The sequence below is a fragment of the Oncorhynchus kisutch genome, linkage group LG15 (genome assembly GCF_002021735.2).
Source record: "Oncorhynchus kisutch isolate 150728-3 linkage group LG15, Okis_V2, whole genome shotgun sequence".
Taxonomy (NCBI): Eukaryota; Metazoa; Chordata; class Actinopteri; order Salmoniformes; family Salmonidae; genus Oncorhynchus; species Oncorhynchus kisutch.
Genome location: NC_034188.2, coordinates 58,913,105 through 58,934,808, shown reverse-complemented (window position 1 = coordinate 58,934,808; position 21,704 = coordinate 58,913,105). Strand labels below are relative to the sequence as shown.

The 21,704-nt window shown below is 42.3% G+C and overlaps 1 protein-coding gene across 3 annotated transcripts in view; it reads right to left on the bottom strand.

The window, feature by feature from the left end:
* Window positions 1–1,783: 1,783 nt before the first annotated feature.
* LOC109905595 (alpha-2-macroglobulin-like) overlaps window positions 1,784–21,704 on the bottom strand; it is a 38,486-nt gene continuing 18,565 nt past the window's right edge. Inside the window, exons 16-37 of one of the 3 annotated variants that reach the window (XR_004203136.1) lie at window positions 20,578–20,721; window positions 20,285–20,372; window positions 19,844–20,018; window positions 18,047–18,272; window positions 17,840–17,966; window positions 17,592–17,713; window positions 17,450–17,501; window positions 17,286–17,369; window positions 16,970–17,146; window positions 16,460–16,535; window positions 16,084–16,240; window positions 15,863–15,937; window positions 15,297–15,459; window positions 14,934–15,124; window positions 14,405–14,620; window positions 14,089–14,213; window positions 13,261–13,351; window positions 13,047–13,115; window positions 9,496–9,601; window positions 9,329–9,382; window positions 7,774–7,826; window positions 1,784–1,908 (exon numbers count right to left, since the gene is read on the bottom strand). Coding sequence is in view for 1 of the 3 variants with exons in the window: in XM_020503054.2 (XP_020358643.2) it covers window positions 9,342–9,382; window positions 9,496–9,601; window positions 13,047–13,115; window positions 13,261–13,351; window positions 14,089–14,213; window positions 14,405–14,620; window positions 14,934–15,124; window positions 15,297–15,459; window positions 15,863–15,937; window positions 16,084–16,240; window positions 16,460–16,535; window positions 16,970–17,146; window positions 17,286–17,369; window positions 17,450–17,501; window positions 17,592–17,713; window positions 17,840–17,966; window positions 18,047–18,272; window positions 19,844–20,018; window positions 20,285–20,372; window positions 20,578–20,721 (2,505 nt within the window). In the remaining 2 variants the exon portion in view is untranslated. Of the gene's footprint in view, window positions 1,909–7,773; window positions 7,827–9,328; window positions 9,383–9,495; window positions 9,602–13,046; window positions 13,116–13,260; window positions 13,352–14,088; window positions 14,214–14,404; window positions 14,621–14,933; window positions 15,142–15,296; window positions 15,460–15,862; window positions 15,938–16,083; window positions 16,241–16,459; window positions 16,536–16,969; window positions 17,147–17,285; window positions 17,370–17,449; window positions 17,502–17,591; window positions 17,714–17,839; window positions 17,967–18,046; window positions 18,273–19,843; window positions 20,019–20,284; window positions 20,373–20,577; window positions 20,722–21,704 lie in introns of all 3 variants that reach the window. The other 2 variants (XR_004203137.1, XM_020503054.2) reach the window with 2 other exon arrangements.

Below are 21,704 nucleotides of genomic sequence, written 5' to 3'. Positions count from 1 at the left end.
TGCAACTCTGGAGATCCGCTTCGTAAACTGCATGATGATGCTTCTGGGCTTGGAGTTGTTTGGATGCTTGGAGCCAAGATGGTGAACGGTGTCAATCACCTCAAGGAGTTTGGTCTTCTCTTCTGCGAGAATAGCTCGACAGATCCGTATGGTCTACTGACATATATCTTGTATCTCCACCTTGGGTACCGCCTGCAGTTTCAGGTTCCAACGCCTCAAGTAGCTCTCTATTTCGGTGATCCATCTCCCACACGCATCCCACCTTCTTCTTTCTGGATGCGCTTTTCAAGGTGGGTAACCTTTCTTTCATATCTTTTATCTCTGCACAAGTCAGCCTTCTTTTTCAACGCTACAATTTGAACCGCGTTCCAATCATTTCTTTCCAGGGCATCAAGATCTACTGTTGATTAAATGCGAAAACGTGGTATTGATGTCCGCCGAGTTGAAGTTACTATAAGACCTGCCTTTTTTAGGGGCAGGAGGTTTGCTGGAGTGATGGGTAGAGGTGGAAAGTCCTCAGTGTCCATAAGAGACAGTTGGGGAGTATCCACTGGGGCAACAGCGTAATCGTGGCAGCTAGCGATTACAACATTAGCTTGAGCTTCAGGAGCTTGTCTGGACATGTCCATTCGATGTGATGCTGTGTCCATGCTAGCCGTTTGTCTGTCTTTACATTTCACCAGGGGCTGAACTAAGCAATACGATTAAACTGTCTTAAATAATCTCAAATTGTTAAACAGTCAAAGGAAAGATAACTATAGCTAATTTGTAGGAGTTTAACAAATTCACCATGAATTCCAAGTTTTAATACGGAGCTCAGTGAAAAGTGTGCGCTCACAGCGCCATCTTGGCGAGACCGCACGGTGCCTAGCGAGTCTTCGTCACACAACAACACACTCACTCGTCATCCCAAATTGTAAGCAAGCTAGTTACTATTGGTGCTTTCAAGACAACTGGTAACAGCGTACCTTGCTCACTGCTTGTAATTATTATCTTAACATGATGCACACTCTGGCAGTGAGCTACCCTGAAGGAGCAGAGTCTAACGCCAAGACAACGTATTGCATGTATTGTAATCTTTCAAATAAATGGTTAAACAAACACGTGGTGTTTCCTGTCTGAACCTGCCTCAACCACATCTTTCCATGCCTTATCTACACCATTAGCTCAATAAATGATTGTCATTAGTGCATTAGCATACATTCAAAATAGAGATTATAGCCAGGACTCATTATGGGTATGATTAGGACAGGACACATCCCCTTGTAAGATGTTTGTTGATGGGATTTAGTGAGTGGATTTCTTGGATCCCATTCTCTGATGAGAAATAAAAGAGAACCACGCCTTGATTATTACTACAGGGGGCCCATGATGATTACAGATGGAGGAAGAAAAAAGCTGAGAACCAAAAGCTTTGAGCAAAATTGAGAGAACATTTGCACATCTTCGTACAGTTGGCAACACTGATTAACAGTACATTGCAGCTCTCTGGAACTTAACAAATACAATAATTTGTTCCAAAATGTAGGCTATAGTTTTTTATCCTTTGATATGGTCTAGAATAGTGGTTCTCTTTAAATTTAATGTACCCCCCATTCACATATTGATCTGTGTATGAGTCTTCCCATTTCCCCCTTGTGGATAGGCCAGATACTGTCATGGGTACTTAGCCCAGGAAGAGACCCACTGTCTTACATAAAGCCTTTCAATATACTCCTGAGCCTATATCGTGTAACTCATTTCTTGCCACAGTGTGACATCACAACGTACACGCAAAACAATCTGGATACATTTTTTCAAGAATAAGTGTTTTAATGAAAAACTTTGATTCCAGAAAGTTACATCATTTACTTTAGAGCTTGAAAGATGTCTCAAGGGTTGAAGGGGAATGTCATTTTCTTCTTACATCTGCAGAGGGGAAAATGCAATGAATAGGTAGATATAGTACATGTAAGAAATTAATGATTTAACAAACTGACCAGCATTTGGGTAAAAGGATTGGAGGAATATTGACTCAGTTAACTAAATAATGTATAGCACATACTGTATAGTATATGAGTAAGACACATCACATTACCAAAAGTATGTGGACAACTGCTCATTGAACATCTCATTCTAAAATCATGGGCATTAATATGGAGTTTGTCCCCCCTTTGCTGCTATAACAACCTCCACGCTACTCGCTTCAGCACTCGGCGGTCCTGTTCTGTGACCTTGTGTGGCCTAAAACTTTGCAGCTGAGCTGTTGTTGCTCCTAGACGTTTCCACTTCAGAACAGCAGCACCTACAGTTGACCGGGACAGCTCTCGCAGAGCAGAAATTGTATGAAATGACTATGACGGTGCCACGTTGAAAGTCACTGAGGTTTCAGTAAGGCCATTCTACTGCCAATGTTTCTCCTAGGAGATTGCATGGCTGTGTGTTCGATTTTATACACCTGTCAGTAACGGGTGTGGCTGAAATGGCTGAATCCACAAATAATTTTGTGCAGTGCATTCGTAAAGTATTCAGACCCCTTGAACTTTTCCCATATTTTGTTATGTTACAGACTATTCTAAAATGGATAAAACATGTAACAAATGTCATCAATCTACACACAATACCCCTAAATGACAAAACAAAAACATATTTTTATTTGTATAGATTCCTGCTAATTTATAAAAAGACATTTACATAAGTATTCAGACCTTTTACTCAGTACTTTGTTAAAGCACAGTTGGCAGCGATTACAGCCTCAAGTCTTCTACAAGCTTGGCACACTTGTATTTGAGGAGTTTCTCCCATTCTTCTCTGCAGAACCTTTCAAGCTCTGTCAGGTTGGATGGTGAGTGTCACTGTACAGCTATTTTCAGGTCTCTCCAGAGATCAAATCAAATTGTATTGGTCACATACACATGGTTAGCAGATGTTAATGCAAGTGTAGCGAAATGCTTGTGCTTCTAGTTCCGACAGTGCAGTAATATCTAACAAGTAATTTAACAATTCCCCAACAACTACCTAATACACATAAATCTAAATCTAAAGGGGTAAATGAGAATATGTACATATAAATATATAGATGAGCGATGGCCGAGCGGCATAGGCAAGGTGCAATAGATGGTATAAAATACATTATATACTGTACATATGGTATGAGTAATAAGATATGTAAATGTTGTTAAAGTGGCATTATTTAAAGGGACTAGTGATCCATTTATTAAAGTGGCCAGTGATTGGATCTCAATGTAGGCAGCAGCCTCTCTGAGTTAGTGATTGCTGTTTAGTAGTCTGATGGCCTTGAGATAGAAGCTGTTTTTCAGTCTCTCGGTACCAGCTTTGATGCACCTGTATGAACCTCGACTTCTGTATGGTAGCGGTGTGAACAGGCAGTGGCTAGGGTGGGTGTTGTCCTTGACGATCTCTTTGGCCTTCCTGTGACATCGGGTGCTGTAGGTGTCATGGAGGGCTGGTAGTTTGCCCACGGTGATGCGTTGTGCAGACCGCACCACCCTCTGGAGAGCCTTGCTGTTGAGGGCGGTGCAGTTGCCATTCCAGGCCATAACAGGCTGTGATACAGCCTGACAGGAAGCTCTCGATTGTGCAACTGTAAAAGCTTGTCAGGGTTTTGGGTGACAAGGAACATTTCTTCAGCCTCCTGAGGTTGAAGAGGCGCTATTGCGCCTTCTTCGCCACACTGTCTGTGTGCGTGGACCATTTCAGTTTGTCTGATGTATACGCCGAGGATCTTAAAACTTTCCACCTTCTCCACTGCTGTCCCTTCGATGTGGATGGGGGGTGCTCCCTCTGCTGTTTCCTGAAGTCCACGATCATCTCCTTTGTTTTGTTGACGTTGAGTGAGAGGTTGTTTTCCTGACACCACACTCTGAGTGCCCTCACCTTCTCCCTGTGGGCTCTCTTGTCATTGTTGGTAATCAAGCCCACTACCGTTGTGTCATTTGCAAACTTGATGATTGAGTTGGAGGCGTGCATGGCCACGCACTCGTGGTGAACAGGGAGTACAGTACAGTAGGGAGCTGAGCACACACTCTTGTGGGTCCCCAGTGTTGAGGGTCAGCGAAGTGGAGATGTTGTTTCCTACCTTCACCACCTGGGGGAGACCCATCAGAAAGTCCAGGACCTAATTGCACAGGGCGAGGTTGAGGCCCAGGGCCTCCAGATTGATGATGAGCTTGGAGGGTACTATGGTTTTGAATGCTGAGCTGTAGTCAATGAACAGCATTCTTACATAAGTATTCCTCTTGTCCAGATGGCAGTGTGCAGTGTGATGGCGATTGCATCGTGTGTGGACCTGTTGGGGCTGTATGCAAAGTGAAGTGGGTCTAGGTTGGCCGGTAAGGTGGAAGTGATATGATCCTTGACTAGTCTCTCAAAGCACTTAATGATGACAGAAGTGAGTGCTACGGGGCGATAGTCATTTAGTTATTTTTGTAGTCCGTGATCTCCTGTAGACCCTGCCACACACGTTTTGTGTCTGAGCCGTTGAATTGCGACTCCACTTTGTCCCTGTACCAGCATTTCGCTTGTTTGATTGCCTTGCGGAAGGAATAACTACATTGTTTATATTCAGCCATATTCCCAGTCCTCTTTCCATGGCTAAATGCGGTGGTTCGCGCTTTCAGTTTTGCGCGAATGCTGCCATCCATCCATGCTTTTAGTTTTGCGAGAATGCCGCTATCCATCCACGGTATGTTTTAAATAGTCACAGTGGGTACCACATCTCCAATGCACTTCCTTATAAACTCACTCACAGAGTCAGCAATAGATCAATGTTGTTCTCTGAGATTGACCAGAACATATCCCAGTCCGCATGATCAAAACAATCTTGAAACGTGGATTCCGATTGGTCAGACCAACGTTGAATGGTTATAGTCACTGGTATCCTGTTTGAGTTTCTGCCCAGTTTCTGCAAGATGGCGTCGTGGTTGGATTTGCCGAAGGGAGGGCTAGTGAGGGCTTTGGATGCATCGCGGAAGTTAGAGTAGCAGTGATCGAATGTATTACCCCCGCTTGTAGTGAAATAAATATGCTGATAGAATTTAGGTAGCCTTGTTCTCAAATTTTCTTTGTTAAAATCCCCAGCTACAATAAATGCAGCCTTAGGATATATGGTTTCCAGTTTACATAGAGTCCAGTGAAGTTCCTTGACGGCCATCTTGGTGTCTGCTTGAGGGGGAATGTACACAGCTGTGACGTTAACTGAGAAGAATTATCTTGGGAGGTAATATGGCCGTCATTTGATTGTAAGGAATTCTATGTCGGGTGAGCAGAAGGACTTGAGTTCCTGTATGTTGTTATGATTACACCATGAGTCGTTAATCATGAAGCATACACCCCCGCCCTTCCTCTTCCCAGAGAGGTGTTTATTTCTGTTGGCGTGAAGCATGGAGAAGCCCGGTGGCTGAACGGATTCCGACAACATCTCCCGAGAAAGCCATGTTTCTGTGAAACAGAGAATGTTACAATCTCCGCTGTCTCTCTGGAAGGCAACCATTGCTCGAATTTCATCGACCTTCTTGTCAAGAGACTGGACATTGGAGAGTAGTATACTCGGGAGCGGTGAGCGACGTGCACGTAAAGGGAGCCTGACCAGGAGGCCGCTCCGCCTGCCCCTTCTGCAGCGCCGTTGTTTTGGGTCGGCTTCTGGGATTAGATCCATTGTTCTGGGTGGTGGTCCAAACAGAGGATTCGCTTCGGGAAAGTCGTATTCCTGGTTGTAATGTTGGTAAGTTGATGTCGCACTTATATCCAATAGTTCTTCCCGGCTGTATGTAATAAGACATAAGATTTCCTGGGGTAACAATGTAAGAAATAATACATAAAACAACAAAATACTGCACAGTTTCTGTTATGTTCCCCAGTTTCTGTGTTGTGGTTTGTGTATTTTCATGTATGTATTTCAGGAAATGGCTTCCTGAAATTCTCCCCAAGCAGCTGATTGGTCAGCCCCATTGATGATTGGAGAGCTGACCCCGCCCCCTCGTCAAGACGCAGCTGTCTCCAATTACCAACTCCTTCTGAAGCTATATAAGCCAGAGTTCTGCTCCGAAGAGAGAGGAGGCTGATGGCAGAGGGGTATATTATATGTTGGTTGTTTTTCAGAGAGATTAGATGCTTTGGTATGTACTATGTTAGTTGTTGCTGAGAGAGGTGATTGGTATGTTCTGGGTTAGGTTGGTGCTCAGAGAGCGAGAGCTTCTTTAATGTCCTGAGTTAGTTTTTTTCTCAGTTTTGTTGTGAAGTAGTTTGTAATATTCTGTTTCATTTGTTCCCAGGGGGGAAGGGACCTAGGGAGTGCTTAGGCAAAAGGCCCGCGGGCATACATAGACCCGTAGTATATACTCTGTCTATGCACACTAGGTAAGACCTGGGCGGACCACCCCCTGTATTTTGGTTAGCGCACCAGGTGGTGCTAAGTTAGATAAGTAGTGGGTAGGCAGGTAAGATAGGAGGGGGGCTTTGACATTTACTTTCTTTGCTTTGGTTCCGTCCAGCCCCTTTTCCCTGTATCACTGTGTGAAGGAATACATTCCTAGTAAACGGTAAATTCTCTGCCTTTTGTCATCCTTACTCGCACCTACAGTCCCATACCTCTTTCACACCACGGAGAGTTGAGTTGTAGCAGGGTGTTACGTTCCCTCTTCCTAGAGGCATATGTAACAGTTTCCTAAGGACTCGAAGCGAGGCGACAATCTCTGTCAGCAGCTTCTTGCTAACTTTAGGTGGGTTCAAATCCGGGCTCTGGCTGGGCCAATCACGGACCTTCAGATACGGGTCCCGAAGCCACTCCTGCATTGTCTTGGCTGTGTGCTTAGGGTTGTTGTCCAGTTGGGTGAACCTTCGCCCCAGGCTGAGGTGCTGAACAGGTTTTCATCAAGGATCTCTCTGTGCTTTGCTCTGTTCATCTTTCCCTCGATCCTGACTAGTCACCCAGTCCCTGCCGCTGAAAAACATACCCACAGCATGATGTTGCAACCACCATGCTTCCAGACGTGACGCTTGGCATTCAGGCCAAAGAGTTCAATCTTGGTTTCATCAGACAAGAGAATCTTGTTTCTCATGATCTGAGTCATTTAAGTGACTTTTGGCATACTCCAAGCGGGCTGTCATGTGCCTATTACTGAGGAGTGGCTTCCGTCTGGCAACTATACCATAAAGGCCTGATTGGTGGAGTGCTGCAGAGATGGGACAACCTTCCAGAAGGACAACCATCTCCACAGAGGAACTCTGGTGCTCTGTCAGAGTGACCATCGGTTCTTGATCACCTCCCTGACCCAAGGCCCTTCTCCCCCGATTGCTCCATTTCGCCAGGCAGCGAGCTCTAGGAATAGTCTTGGTGGTTCCAAACTTCTTCCATTTAAGAATGATGAAGACCACTGTGTTCTTGGGGACCTTCAATGCTGCAGAAATGTATTGGTACCCTTCCCCAGATCTGTGCCTCGACTCAATCCTGTCTCAGAGCTGTACGGACAATACTTTCGACCTCACGGCTTGGTTTTTGCTCTAAAATGCACTGTCAACTATGGGACCTTATATAGACTGTGGGCCTTTCCAAATCATGTGCAAGCAATTTAATTTACCACAGGTGGACTCCAATCAAGTTGTAGAAACATCTCAAGAAGGATCAATGGAAATAGGATGCACCTGAGCTCAATTTCGAGTCTCATAGCAAAGTGTCTGAATACTTATATGGCATCTGTTTTTTATTTGTAATAAATTTGCAAACCTTTGTCATTATGGGGTATTGTTTAAAAAAAATGTTTTTTTTAAATTCACCTTTTATTTAACCAGGTAGGCTAGTTGAACAAGTTCTCATTTACAACTGCGACCTGGCCAAGAAAAAGCAAAGCAGTGCGACACAAACAACAACAGTTACACATGGAATAAACAGTCAGTAACACAATAGAAAAATACTATATACAGTGTGTACAAATGAGGTAAGATAAGGTAGGTAAGGCAATAAATAGGCCATAGTGGTGAAATAATTACAATTTAGCAATTAAACACTGGAGGGATAGATGTGCAGAACATGAATGTGCAAGTAGAGATACTGGGGTGCAAAGGAGCAAATAAAACAAAATAAATAAATAACAGTATGGGGATGAGGTAGTTGGATGGCCTATTTACAGGTGCAGTGATCTGTGAGCTGCTCTGACAGCTGGTGCTTAAAGTTAGTGTGGGAGATATGAGGCTTCAGTGATTTTTGCAATTCATTCCAGTCATTGGCAGCAGAGAACTGGAAGGAAAGGCGGCCAAAGGAGAAGTTGGCTTTGGGGGTGACCAGTGAAATATACCTGCTGGAGCGCGTGCTACAGGTGGGTGCTGTTATGGTGACCAGTGAGCTGAGATAAGGCGGGGCTTTACCTAGCAAAGACTTATAGATGACCTGGAGCCAGTGGATTTGGCAACGAATATGAAGCGAGGGCCAGCCAACGAGAGCATACAGGTTGTAGTGGTGGGTAGTGTATGAGGTTTTGGTGACAAAACTAATGGCACTGTGATAGACTACATCCAGTTTGCTGAGTAGTGTTGGAGACTATTTTTGTAAATGACATCGCCGAAGACAAGGATCGGCAGGATAGTCAGTTTTACGAGGGTTTGGCAACATGAGTGAAGGATGCTTTGTTGCGAAATAGGAAGCTGATTCTAGATGTCATTTTAGATTTAATTTTGGATTGGAGATGCTTAATGTGAGTCTGGAAGGAGAGTTCACAGTCTAACCAGACACCTAGGTATTTGTAGTTGTCCACATATTCTAAGTCAGAACCATCCAGAGTAGTGATGCTGGATGGGCGGGCAGGTGCGGGCTGCGCTCGGTTGAAGAGCATGCATTTAGTTTAACTTGCATTTAAGAGCAGATGGAGGCCACAGAAGGAGAGTTGTATGGTATTGAAGCTCATCTGGAGGTGAGTTAACACAGTGTCCAAAGAAGGGCCAGAAGTATACAGAATGGTGTTGTCTGCGTAGAGGTGGATCAGAGAATCACTAGCAGCCAGAACGACATCATTTGATGTATACAGAGAAAAGAGTCAGCCCGAGAATTGAACCCTGTTGCATAGTGACTGCCAGAGGTCCGAACAACAGGCCCTCCGATTTGACACACTGAACTCTATCTGAGAAGGAGTTGGTGAATCAGGCGAGGCAGTCATTTGAGAAACAAAGGCATTGTCTATTGTCTGTAGATTGATGTTAAAAATGTTAATTTAATACATTTTAGAATAAGGCTGTAACGTAACAAAATGTGGAAAAAGTGAAGGGGTCTGAATACTTTCCTAATGCACTGTATAGCGTATCTAAAATGATCATTAATTCAAGATTTTAAATAGATTACCAGCTTGTAACCCCTACTTGCAAGGGAAGACATATTCTGTCTCTGCCTGGTCACCTGAATAAAATCACAAGACAGGTAAGTCCCAGTAAATGAACACAAGTTAACCAAATGTTACTAATAAGAAGAGCGAAAAATACTTTGGGGAGGGGGTTTAGGTTTAAACTTACTTGGCTGGTAGTAGTCGTAGATCTTGATCACCGCTGGCTTTAGATTCTTTACTCGGACCTCCTGCATGATGTCCAGTGTGTGGTTGAAAGGAAATAATGATGGTAACTGTTCGGAGGAAAAAACATTGGTCACAATTATTTAAACGTTATTCAAAAGTTTCCAATCAACTTTGCTGACTGAAGGACATTCCACACAAAACAATTTCAGAGTAGATATACAGTACAAGTCTAAAGTTTGGACACACCTACTCATTCAAGGGTTTTTCTTTATGTTTACTATTTTCCACATTGTAGAATAATAGTGAGGACATCAAAACAATTAATAACACATATGAAATCATGTAGTAACCAAAAAGGTGTTAAACAAATATTATATTTGACATTATTCAAAGTAGCCACCCTTTGCCTTGATGACAGCTTTACACACACTTGGCATTCTCTCTACCAGCTGCATGGAATGCATTTTAAATAACAGGTGTGTAACAGATGTTAAAAGTTAACTTGTGGAATTGATTTCCTTCTTAATGCGTTTGAGCCAATCAGTTGTGTTGTGTCAAAGGTAGGGGTGGTATACAGAAGATAGCCCTATTTGGTAAAAGACCAAGGCCATATTAATTTTAACGAACTCTTTCTACATGTATAGTTGAAGTCTTAAGTTTACATACACCTTAGCCAAATACATTTAAACTCAGTTTTTCACAATTCCTGACATTTAATACTAATAAAAATTCCCTGTTTAAGGTCAGTTAGGATCACCACTTTATTTTAAGAATGTGAAATGTCAGAATAACAGTAGAGATAATTATTTATTTCAGCTTTTATTTCTTTCATCACATTCCCAGTGGGTCAGTGGTTTACATACACTCAATTAGTATTTGGTAACATTGCCTTTAAATTGTTTAACTTGGGTCAAACGTTTCGGGAAGCCTTCCACAAGCTTCCCACAATAAGTGAATTTTGGCCCATTCCTCCTGACAGCTGGTGTAACTGAGTCAGGTTTGTAGGCCTCCTCGCACATGCTTTTTCAGTTCTGCCCACACATTTTCTATGGGATTGAGGTCAGGGCTTTGTGATGGCCACTCCAATACCTTGACTTACCTTAAGCCATTTTTCCACAACTTTGGAAGTATGCTTGAGGTCATTGTCTATTTGGAAGACCCATTTGCGACCAAGCTTTAACTTCCTGACTGATGTCTTGAGATGTTGCTTCAAAATATCCACATAATTTTCCATCCTCATGATGCCATCTATTTTGTGAAGTACACCAGTCCCACCTGCAGCAAAGCAGCCCCACAACATGATGCTGCCACCCCCGTGCTTCACGTTTGGGATGGTGTTCTTCGGCTTGCAAGCCTCCCCATTTTTCCTCCAAACATAACAATGGTCATTATGGCCAAACAGTTCTATTTTTGTTTCATCAGACCAGAGGACATTTCTCCAAAAAGTACAATCTTTGTTCCCATGTGCAGTTGCAAACCGTAGTCTGGTGGTTTTGGAGCAGTGGCTTCTTCCTTGCTGAGCGGCCTTTCAGATTATGTCGATATAGGACTCGTTTTACTGTGCATATAGATATTTTTGTACCTGTTTCCTCCAGCATCTTCACAAGGTCCTTTGCTGTTGTTCTGGGATTGACTTGCACTTTTCACACCAAAGTACAATCATCTCAAGGAGACAGAACGCGTCTCCTTCCAGAGCAGGAATGACGGCTGCATGGTCCCATGGTGTTTATACGTGCGTACTATTGTTTGTGCAGATGAATGTGGAAAATTGAATTTTTTTATATATTGTTATTTTTTACTGCTGCTCTTTAATTATTTGTTACTTTTATCTCTTATTCTTATCCGTATTCTTTGAAACTGCACTGTTGGTTAGGGGCTCGTTGTACACCTGTTGTATTCGGCACATGTAGTCTAATAAATGTAGATTTGAATTATTATGGCAAGAACAGCTCAAATAAGCAAAGAGGAATGACAGTCCATCATTACTTTAAGATATGAAAGTCAGTCAATACAGAATATTTCAAGAACTTTGAACGTTTCTTCAAGTGCAGTCAAAAAACCATCAAGCGCTATGATGAAACTGTCTCTCATGAGGACCGCCAAAGGAAAGGAAGACCCAGAGATACCTCTGCTGCAGAGGATAAGTTCATTAGAGTTAACTGCACCTCAGATTGCAGCCAAAATAAATGCTTCACAGAGTTCAAGTAACAGACACATCTCAACATCAACTGTTAAGAGGAGACTGCGTGAATCAGGCCTACATGGTTCAATTGCTGCAAAGAAACAACCACTAAAGGACACCAATAAGAAGAAGAGACTTGCTTCGGCCAAGAAACATGAGCAATGGACATTAGATCAGTGAAAATCTGTCCTTTGGTCTGATGAGTCCAAATTTGCACAAAAAAAAAAGTTTGTTCCAACTGCAATGTCTTTGTGAGACGCAGAGTAGGTGAACGGATTATCTCTGCATGTGTGGTTCCCACCGTGAAGCATGGAGCAGGAGGTGTGATGGTGTGGGGGTGTTTTGCTGGTGGCACTGTCTGTGATTCCTTTAGAATTCAAGGCACACTTAACCAGCATGGCTACCACCGCATTCTGCAGCGACACTCCATCCCATCTGGTTTGCGCTTAGTGGGTTAATCATTTGTTTTTCAGGACAATGACCCAAAACACACCTCCAGTCTGTTTAAGGGCTATTTGACCAAGCAGGAGAGTGATGGAGTGCTGCAACAGATAACCTGGCCTCCACAATCACCCAACCCCAACCCAATTGAAAGGGTTTGGGATGAGTTGGACCGCAGAGTGAAGGAAAAGCAGCCAACAAGTGCCCAGCATATGTGGGAACTCTTTCAAGACTGTTGGAAAAGCATTCCTCATGAAGTTGGTTGAGAGAATGCCAAAAGTGTGCAAAGCTGTCATCAAGGCAAAGGGTGGCTACTTTGAAGAATCTAAAATCTAAAATATATTTTGATTTGTTTAACACTTTTGTGGTTACTACATGATTCCATGTGTTATTTAATAGTTTTGATCTCTTCACTATTATTATACAGTGTAGAAAATAGTGAAAATAAATAAAAACCCTTGAATGAGTAGGTGTGTCCAAACTGTTGACTGGTACTGTATGTGTAAGGGCCGACGCCGGACAGGAGAAGCAGGTATGGGGAGTCAAACATTTATTCAGGAACTGACATAGAACACGACAGGAACAGCGTCAGCACACGGGTAAACAAGGACATATGACAAACAATCCCGAAGCAGGGAACAGAGCTAGGAAACAGACCGATATAGGGAAGGAAATTACACAAGTAATTGATCCCAAATGAGTCCAATGAGTGCTGATGCATGTGATGGGGAAAGGCAGGTGTGCGTACTGAAGGTGGCTTTAGTGAGTAATGTTGGGGAGTCTGGCGCCCTCGAGGGCCAGAGGGAGGAAGAGCGGGAGCAGGCGTGACAGTATTTTAACAGAATTACATCAATATATACAGTATATGTTATTTAAAATGAATTTCATTATATTGAGAGTGCTATGTGCACTGTTCAAACTGGTCTCACCTCTCTCAAGTACATTAACACATGGTCATCTTTGGTATCGACACGATCCACTCGACCTGAACCCCTCAGCTGGGAAGACAGGCCATTCACTGATTATTCATATTGCACGGACAAAAAAGGTCCGTTTCTGAAAAGTTCACAGATGAGAGGCAAGAGCTACATGGAAAAAGGTTATAGGTAACACCATAAATGTATGATAATCACAAAAACTCACCCTCCCCAAAGACTCTAGGTCTGGGACAAACCCAGACAGCATTTTCAAATCCACTATAATCATATTGGTGGTCAGCTCCTTTCCATGATATCTGTGAAAGCAAAGAGATGCCTGTGATATCAAAGAGATGCCTGTCATATCAAAGAGATGCCTGTGATATCAAAGTGATGCCTGTGATATCAAAGAGATGCCTGTGATATCAAAGAGATGCCTGTCATATCAAAGAGATGCCTGTGATATCAAAGAGATGCCTGTGATATCAAAGAGATGCCTGTCATATCAAAGAGATGCCTGTGATATCAAAGAGATGCCTGTGATATCAAAGAGATGCCTGTCATATCAAAGAGATGCCTGTGATATCAAAGAGATGCCTGTGATATCAAAGAGATGCCTGTGATATCAAAGAGATGCCTGTGAAAGCAAAGAGATGCCTGTGATATCAAAGAGATGCCTGTGAAAGCAAAGAGATGCCTGTGAAAGCAAAGAGATGCCTGTGATATCAAAGAGATGCCTGTGATATCAAAGAGATGCCTGTGATATCAAAGAGATGCCTGTGATATCAAAGTGAGATTTTTACAATTGCTTGAAATAAAACGAATAGATAAAATCGATACTTTTATTATATTAGCCATAAAAAAGACATGGTTGCCTGATGTGTTTTCGTACTGTTACTGGTAGAAACTAGAAATTCCATAACCTATAGGAAACCAAGTAAGTTGGGCCAAGCCCATTCTGTAAGACATGCTCCAAAATAAAAACTTTGGAGTGTCATCAATAAACTGATTGAAAGAATGCTTCTGTGAACGCAAATGTGTCATTCATTCTTACTGAGACTGGAGTTTCAGCGTGACTCTGGGTCTCAAAGAGTTACTGTTGCAGTCCACCTCTGGCTTCACCTGGATACTGAGCGTTGTGCTGTCAGTAGGAGTAGGGATGTTGTAGTGGAGCGCCACCTGGGGAGGAGGGAAGAACAAGTCAGGGAAACCAACCTGTCCAGAAATATACATTTTAAAACATAGGGAAAAAATAAACATTTCATAAACCAACTATCAAGCCAGACAACGCTTCTTAAATATTTGAAATTCACAGTAATATACAAATCCATATCTTGCACTTTAGTATTGGGAGGAGTGTATTCACTGACCTGCACTGAGGCACAAGCACTGCCCTTCACTTCCACGCTGTACTTCCCTTCTGTGTCCTGCAGCGCCCTCTCCTGGTAGAGAAGCTTGTTGTTTTGGTTCACTTCGAAGAGGTGCTGTGCCCCACTGGGAGAATGTACTGTGACGGTGCTGGCACCCTCTCTGCTGTACACCCTGGTGGAGTAGAGAGCCAGGGCCTGGAGGGCCACCACTGTGTCCTAAACACACACACCAACAGACCACAGACATATGAAATGAATATGAATATATGAAATTAATATATGAAATGAATGAAAATAGCCCATTTTACATAAAGGGGGGGTTTTACATTGATCTGTTACTAGAGTGACTATTTCCCATTTCCATCCATTATGCTTTCTTGCCTCCATTTCAGTGCAAGTTATCCTCGCCAGGCTTGACATGACAAGAAGCACATACATGCCTGTTGTGAAGTCAAGGTGGTAATAATGCCTCACTACTAGTGCACAGCACAGGGTGCCGCTTCAGAACGGAGGTGTTTTGGAAGTATACCTGTGTGGAAGAGAAGCCTCCGTAGGCATTCTGCTGTCTCACCAGCCACCTGACGATGCGGGAGGCGTAGCCAAGGTCAGTGGTAGACAGAGGGGAGGCACTGAGGGAAGCCAGCAGAACATAGGAGCTGATTTCCACCGCCAGGGAGGCTGAGGTCTCTAAGGAGGTCTGAGTCCAGTGCAGGAGACCCTCTGAGGGGTGAGGAACACTATAAAATACTTTGGGTGTTTGATTGAGCCTATCTGGAGTGCCAGATGGGAGGAGGGTTTGCACTTTTGGGATTACTCCATTGGGTCCATTGCCCAGGTAAGCTCAATGAAAGCAAGACAGCACAAACAGATCTTGGACCAGGATATGTCTCACCTTCTTGTAATGCGATCGTGTCCAGATGCTGCAGAAGCTGGGCCCGGGTCTCCATGTCCCCTGCCAGGGTAAAGGTGTAGGCTAGCAGAGCAGTAGTGTAAGTGTTAGACAAATCACTGGTGGAGTTCCTCAGGCAAGACAAGCTGCGGTACACAACAGGATCCTGGAGCACAAAATAACAGAGCAGCACATTAAGAGACATGTTAGCCTGGTCCCAGAGCTGTTTGTTCTGGCAAGGCAATACAAACAGATCTGAGACCAGGCTAGACACATTCATGCTGGAGCACTTTTAGTTTTTCAGTTTACAGTATTAAAACTATGCCTGTACTTTTTTATGTTAACAGCACACTGTCATTCAGGACTGCTTATGGTAACAGCTATTCTTATTTCTATTCCATATGCTACTTTCAGATCAATTTGAACACAGAACTCACTACATTTTAGAATATCTAAAAGACAGTTGACATAAAATGTATACAATAGACTTCATACAGGAGGCTAAATCAGTTTCCTGTAATGGACGTTGTTGAAGTGAGAAACAATAGTTATGTGGAGATGCTACGTACCGACACTGACATGTTGAGCTCCAGCATTGAAGCAGTGATGTAGGCCGTCAGTGTGACTTCATCTGTCACCCCACCCTACAAAACAAAATGCTAAATACTAAAACATGTGTAAACTGTAGCCTGATACAATTCTGTTGAAATCATCATTCCCAACTTTATGGCTGATCTGACGAGACGTAAAACGACATCTTCTTCTATCAGTTTATTATCAATATAAATACCTTCATTCTGTTGTTAAAGAGTTTCCCCAATCTAATGAAACAGCCATGTTCGCCTTGTAGACGTTCCAACCAAGTCTTGGTTTGCTCAGTTTTTACCGGATCAATATAAATGAAAGACTTTGCTTTGCCAAAGGATCTCAAGACAAAAGCAGTCAGCCTGAGAAAAGAGAACTTGATTTGAATGTCCCGTCATAATACCCACATAAGGTTGTTATAAACATGACAGAGCTTGACATTACATGAAACAAAAGATTATTTTAATTAATGTCACATCCATGTTCTCCCTGTCAGAGACAATGCCATTTGATTGGTCAATACTTAATTGAAACAGACACAGTTATAATGTGTTTACCAGTAGGTGAAACACAATACTTACCAAGTGTTCCCTGAACCTTGTCCAAATGTGCTGTATGCACCATCAACATGCTTGTAGTTCAGCTGCCTTTGGTAACCTGTCGTTGAGTTTTTAAAGCAAACAACAGTAACCAAGTGTGTTTTATATTCACTGAGGGTGCGCCCCAAATGGCACCCTATTCCCTAGCGTACTCTTTTTGCCAGGAAAAAAGTAGTGCACTATGTAGGGAGTAGGGTGAGATTTGGGATTTAAAAAAAAATCTATATTCTATAATCAAATGATTTTAGCAAAACATCTGGAAGTCCCTACATGTGTTGGGTCAGTGATGCTCTGTTGATAACACGGTTATAATTTACATGATAGCAGGGTTGTAGTCACTAGGGCACACTGTGGTGAAATGTTTAAAAATGTTCTTAAAAAAATAAAAAAATAAAAAGGGGCTCTTATTGGACAAATCCAGCTCTGTTTCAGTCAGTTTTCTTCCGTTTGGTGCCTAATCAATACGACCCATATTTTGAAGAACTCTCTTACCACTAGTGAGGAACTTGATGGCCTTGTCTCGGATGGCTGGAGTGAGCTGCTCTGTGTTCCTCAGGTACTCCAGGATGTAGATATTGGGGGCGAGGAGGGCCATATTCTGCTCTCCACACCCATACGGCATCTGCAACAGTCCATCCAGGTTCTTCAGGGCCCGACCCAGGATGTCACCTACAGGTAAACATGGGACTTCTGTGATACTGTCCTCTTTAGCAAACATCAGCATTATCACTGGATAAGGGCTGCTTTTCTCACCAAAACTCCTGTAAACTCACCAAGCCTCTCTAAATAATACAATGGTTTATTTTACCCAGGACTGAGAGAGAAATTCGATCAGATCCATCCACCACATTCTTGGGGAGTTGCAGTTCCACCTCCTCTGTCATAGTTACTCCTGTGGACACACAGATGATAAGATGAATGGAGATAATCAGTTCAACCAAAGTGAACATTCAACGTTCATGTATTACTGACCAGTTGGACACAGCAACCAGTTGTAGGTGTCGGTCTTCTCTGTTCCCTCAGCCTGAGAGGAGAGGATATTATTTTCAGTCAGAGGCAGTTACACTAGGTATCTGTACAACAGTACGTTCCATCACAACAGTAGGCTGTATACCTTCACCAGCAGGCTCTGTGTGACTGTGTCGATGCGTCCTCTCTCCGGTACGTTCACAATCTCATTGTCACACGCAGCGTGGGACTGGACAGCCTCTGCACTAACGGACACATTCATAACCCCTACACACACGTTGACAGACAGAGTGCAGCACAGGTTACACAACATCCAATATGGTGACAGAGTACACAACTCAGGCTGACATCCATTCTGCTGTTTGAACGGTTGAATGAAGACTGGTGATTTACCCAGGATAGAGGGTGCCATTGTCCAACTGAAGGTCTTTCGTCCCTTGGCACACAAGCATGATGAGTATTGGACATCCTTCAAGGGTGTGAGAGTGTAGTCTAAGGAGTGAGCTGGAGTCACAGAAACCTGCCCAAGAGGAACACTTGTAAGATAACATGGAAAACTAATGAAACAACTCAAGAGACGATCATGATGCGGTGCCGTACCATGATGCACTTGGACAGGTAGTTAAACACAGTGGCCTTCAGCTCAAAGTGCTCTCCACGGATGATGGAGTACGGCAGGGTGAGTTCCAGGAAGAAGGGTTGGAAGACAGTGAGCTCCACTGGAGGAGCCAGGCCGAAGCCGCCAGGAGCCAGGCAGAATGCTTCTGTCTCCCAGGTGGTGATGGTGTCTGGAACTGTGAGGGGCATGTCTACTGTTCCAGATTCCCTGTAATGCAAAGGTCAGAGTTCAAACAGAAAGACACTAAGTGTCCCATGGAGAACAATGGAGTATGACTTTACAAATTCTTTAAACAAGGTTTCTTTAAATGTTTTTAAATATATTTAAGCTTCATCTAACTGGGGAGTCCTATTGAGGTCAGAGGCCTACAGTAGGTAAAAGTGGAGCAAGTTGAGCCACCCTTGTTTCTAGGAAACCATACACAAAATTAATAATTTGACCAAATATTGTCGAAGATAAATAATTTCATGGAGTCTGTGAAAGAAGAAACCATATGGAAAAAGTGGTCAGCAAGTCAGGTCCAAAAAACACTTGTTCACCAAGTCAAATAAATGTATTCTGTTAGCGGTTTCACTATGATTGTATCTAAACCAAAGTAGATCATTGTAAGATTGTTCTACACATCAGTTGGGATCTTTATAAGCTTCATTTTTTTTCATGTCCTAAACCTCGCATGAAAGTGCATCTCTGTAGCTGTGTGGGCAAATATGTCTTGGGGTAAATTGAGCTGAGGGCCACGGGGTAAGTTGAGCCAATGGTAAATTGAGCAAATTGAAGTGTTTTCTTCCTAGGCGTAAAGCAATGCAATATCGCTGGGATATTTCATTATTTTGTATTTATTTTGTATTTTGAGCTGTAAACCCAAAGACTTCCAGTCCTTACCAAACTACAAAGTATTTTTTTTAGGTGTTAAGTGTTTGTTAAAGGATGCTTAGCAAAGACGTGTTTGTGATTGTGTTGAATTGTGTTTGGGAAATAAAGATAGACATGGTTTTAGAAAGGTAGTGGTAATATTTCATTCAGAACAGACATTTGTAGGCAGCCTAACTAACCCTATCACTGGACTCAATTTACTCCACACCGGGGGTAAATTGTGCAAAGAGACCCCTATTTTGGACAAGCTATGTTTTCCAAACTGTAATGTCTCCATGAATTATGTTTATTTCAAGGGATACACAACATCCTGAAAAATATGTAAATCTTTGTTAGAAAAAAATACTGTGTTTTTGCTTGACAGAGTAATGCTGAATGTAAAACAAATCTAAATTTACCACACTCTCCCCTACTTTGTAATGCAGTTCAATGATGTTCCTAATCTACACCACTACTGTATGTTTTGATACAGACCGGTCGGTTGTTTAGCAACAAAACCGACACGTGCGGAAATATGGAGCAAAACAGACGGGGTTGGCTTAGACTGTTGACAACATCTAAACTATATTTTGCTTTCAAATGTCTATTGAACACATAAATACATTTGCACAATGAGCACTTGTTGTCTCTCAAATACATCGTTACAGTTGTTGGTAGCAAGCTTGCAAATGTTTTGCCATATTAGCATAGACATGACATGAGTCAAAACACCTCAAAACAATACATGGTATCAATAAGAAGATACAACGAGCTGAAACGAGACACCTACTATTCCCCACATGGCAGCCTCTTGTTATTGTTGCTAACTATCTGACCTTTCAGAATCATAACCTTCTGCCTCATCGATGTGCGCATTATTTTATTGACGTTTATAAGGCAACAGCCTCACTGTGCAGTGCTCTTACCCAACTTCCACAAGATCCCATATCCACGTCTCAGGGAAGAACGTACGGACCGTCTGTATGGTGTCAACAAATCTGTCACGGTCTACTACACGCATTAAAGATCGATCAAGTATCCCACCCGCTGCACCCAGTCTAGGTGTGGCCTTGTCTCCAGGGTGGCGTATGTAGGCTACAACTAAAACAAATAATAGTCATTATTCTCGTGTTAGAATCAGCCTGGTCAAACCAGACTGAATGCTGCTTTCAACGGTGATGCATGCAGCATTCAGACTGGTTTAACCAGGCTATTTTAGAATAACAAAAGCCATACATGTAGTGGTAATATTTCATTCAGAACAGACATTTGTAGGCAACCTAACTAACCCTATCACACGACTCCCAAGATTCACTGAATTCTTCTGGCAATGACAAGGGTAAAAGGTGTGAAGGAGGACATCTCACCATAGGCCCCATTGTCCTCTTTCCCTTTGTACCTGAGACAGGAAGGTACTCTTATAACCAGATTAGTTGCCAGCTTCAGTCCCAGTTTCTAGAAATGTCAGAATCACAAAACAAGAGAGCTCAATATTAATGAATATCTCAGAATTTTATGTTTCTATTCTGTAGGTGTTTTTCAGCCTCAAACAGGGTATTTTAGCAATTAATAATTTAAGAAGTTGTATGCATGGTGAAAGTATGGTAACTGATTCTTACGAGAGAGGAAAAAAGAAAAGACAAAACAAGCCAGAAGTTACCTTAAAAACTTCTTGAGGTTCATTTTCCTCCTCAGTTTGTCCTGGCCTTCTGTACCTCCTTGGTTTTACACGTAAACATGCTACTTGATCTTCAAGCTGGTAGGGAATGTGTGTTGTCTCCTTGACTGGTAACAAATCAAATATCTGGAATGGGATAACAGTGAGATGTAAAATGAACTTGTTCACTGGACACCAAACAGAAGAAAACAGACTGTTACTGTGAAGGACCACTTGGACTTGTCTAAAAAGAAACGTTCAATTTCATTTTCCATTGCTAAACGTTATTAACCCTCATACTACCGACTGGGGTCATGTTGACGGGGTGGCAGGGTGGTTAGAGAGTTGGACTAGTAACCGGAAAGTTGCAGGTTCAAACCCCCGAGCTGACAAGGCACAAATCTGTCATTCTGCCCCTGAACAGGCAGTTAACCCACTGTTCCTAGGCTGTCATTGAAAATAAGAATTTGTTCTTAACTGACTTGCCTAGTTAAATAAAGGAAAAAATTTAATTATACATATTGACAAGATAGAAAGACCTGCATAAATTAGCTCCTTTTGTTCTCGGCTATGTATTAAACTGGTTATAAATGGCAATAGTTTTTACATGACAGAATTAGTATTTACTTAAAAATTCTAAAAACGAAATGATGCTATAATCAAATTATGGTAAATTTTGTTTTTAGCACTTATGTGGATTGTACATTGGAAAAAAACAGCACATGATTTAAGGAACAAATGTCTATTTTCGGTTTACAGAATATGCTAATTAACTGTAATTTTTCAAAAAATAGTCTGTTTTGGTAAATTTTTTATTTCAGATAACAAGATTTACATGTCTAATGATGTATTGAATTAAGTTGATATGTTGCTATGATTGTTGATGTTTTCCAACAGTTTCTTCTTGAGGTCAAAATGACCCCAGTTGGTTATCCATGTATGTAAAATATGTTAGCATGAGGGTTAAAATTGCAATAATAAACACAACCCAGACTATTAACTCATTAAGTACCAATAGGGAGGTGCTTTCCAGTTCATTTAATGAAAGCACACCAAATGGCCAACATTGAACAGACCCACTCCAAGTCTGCTGTTGTCACTTCTTAGTCCCCTGAAGTTGCTTGTATTGC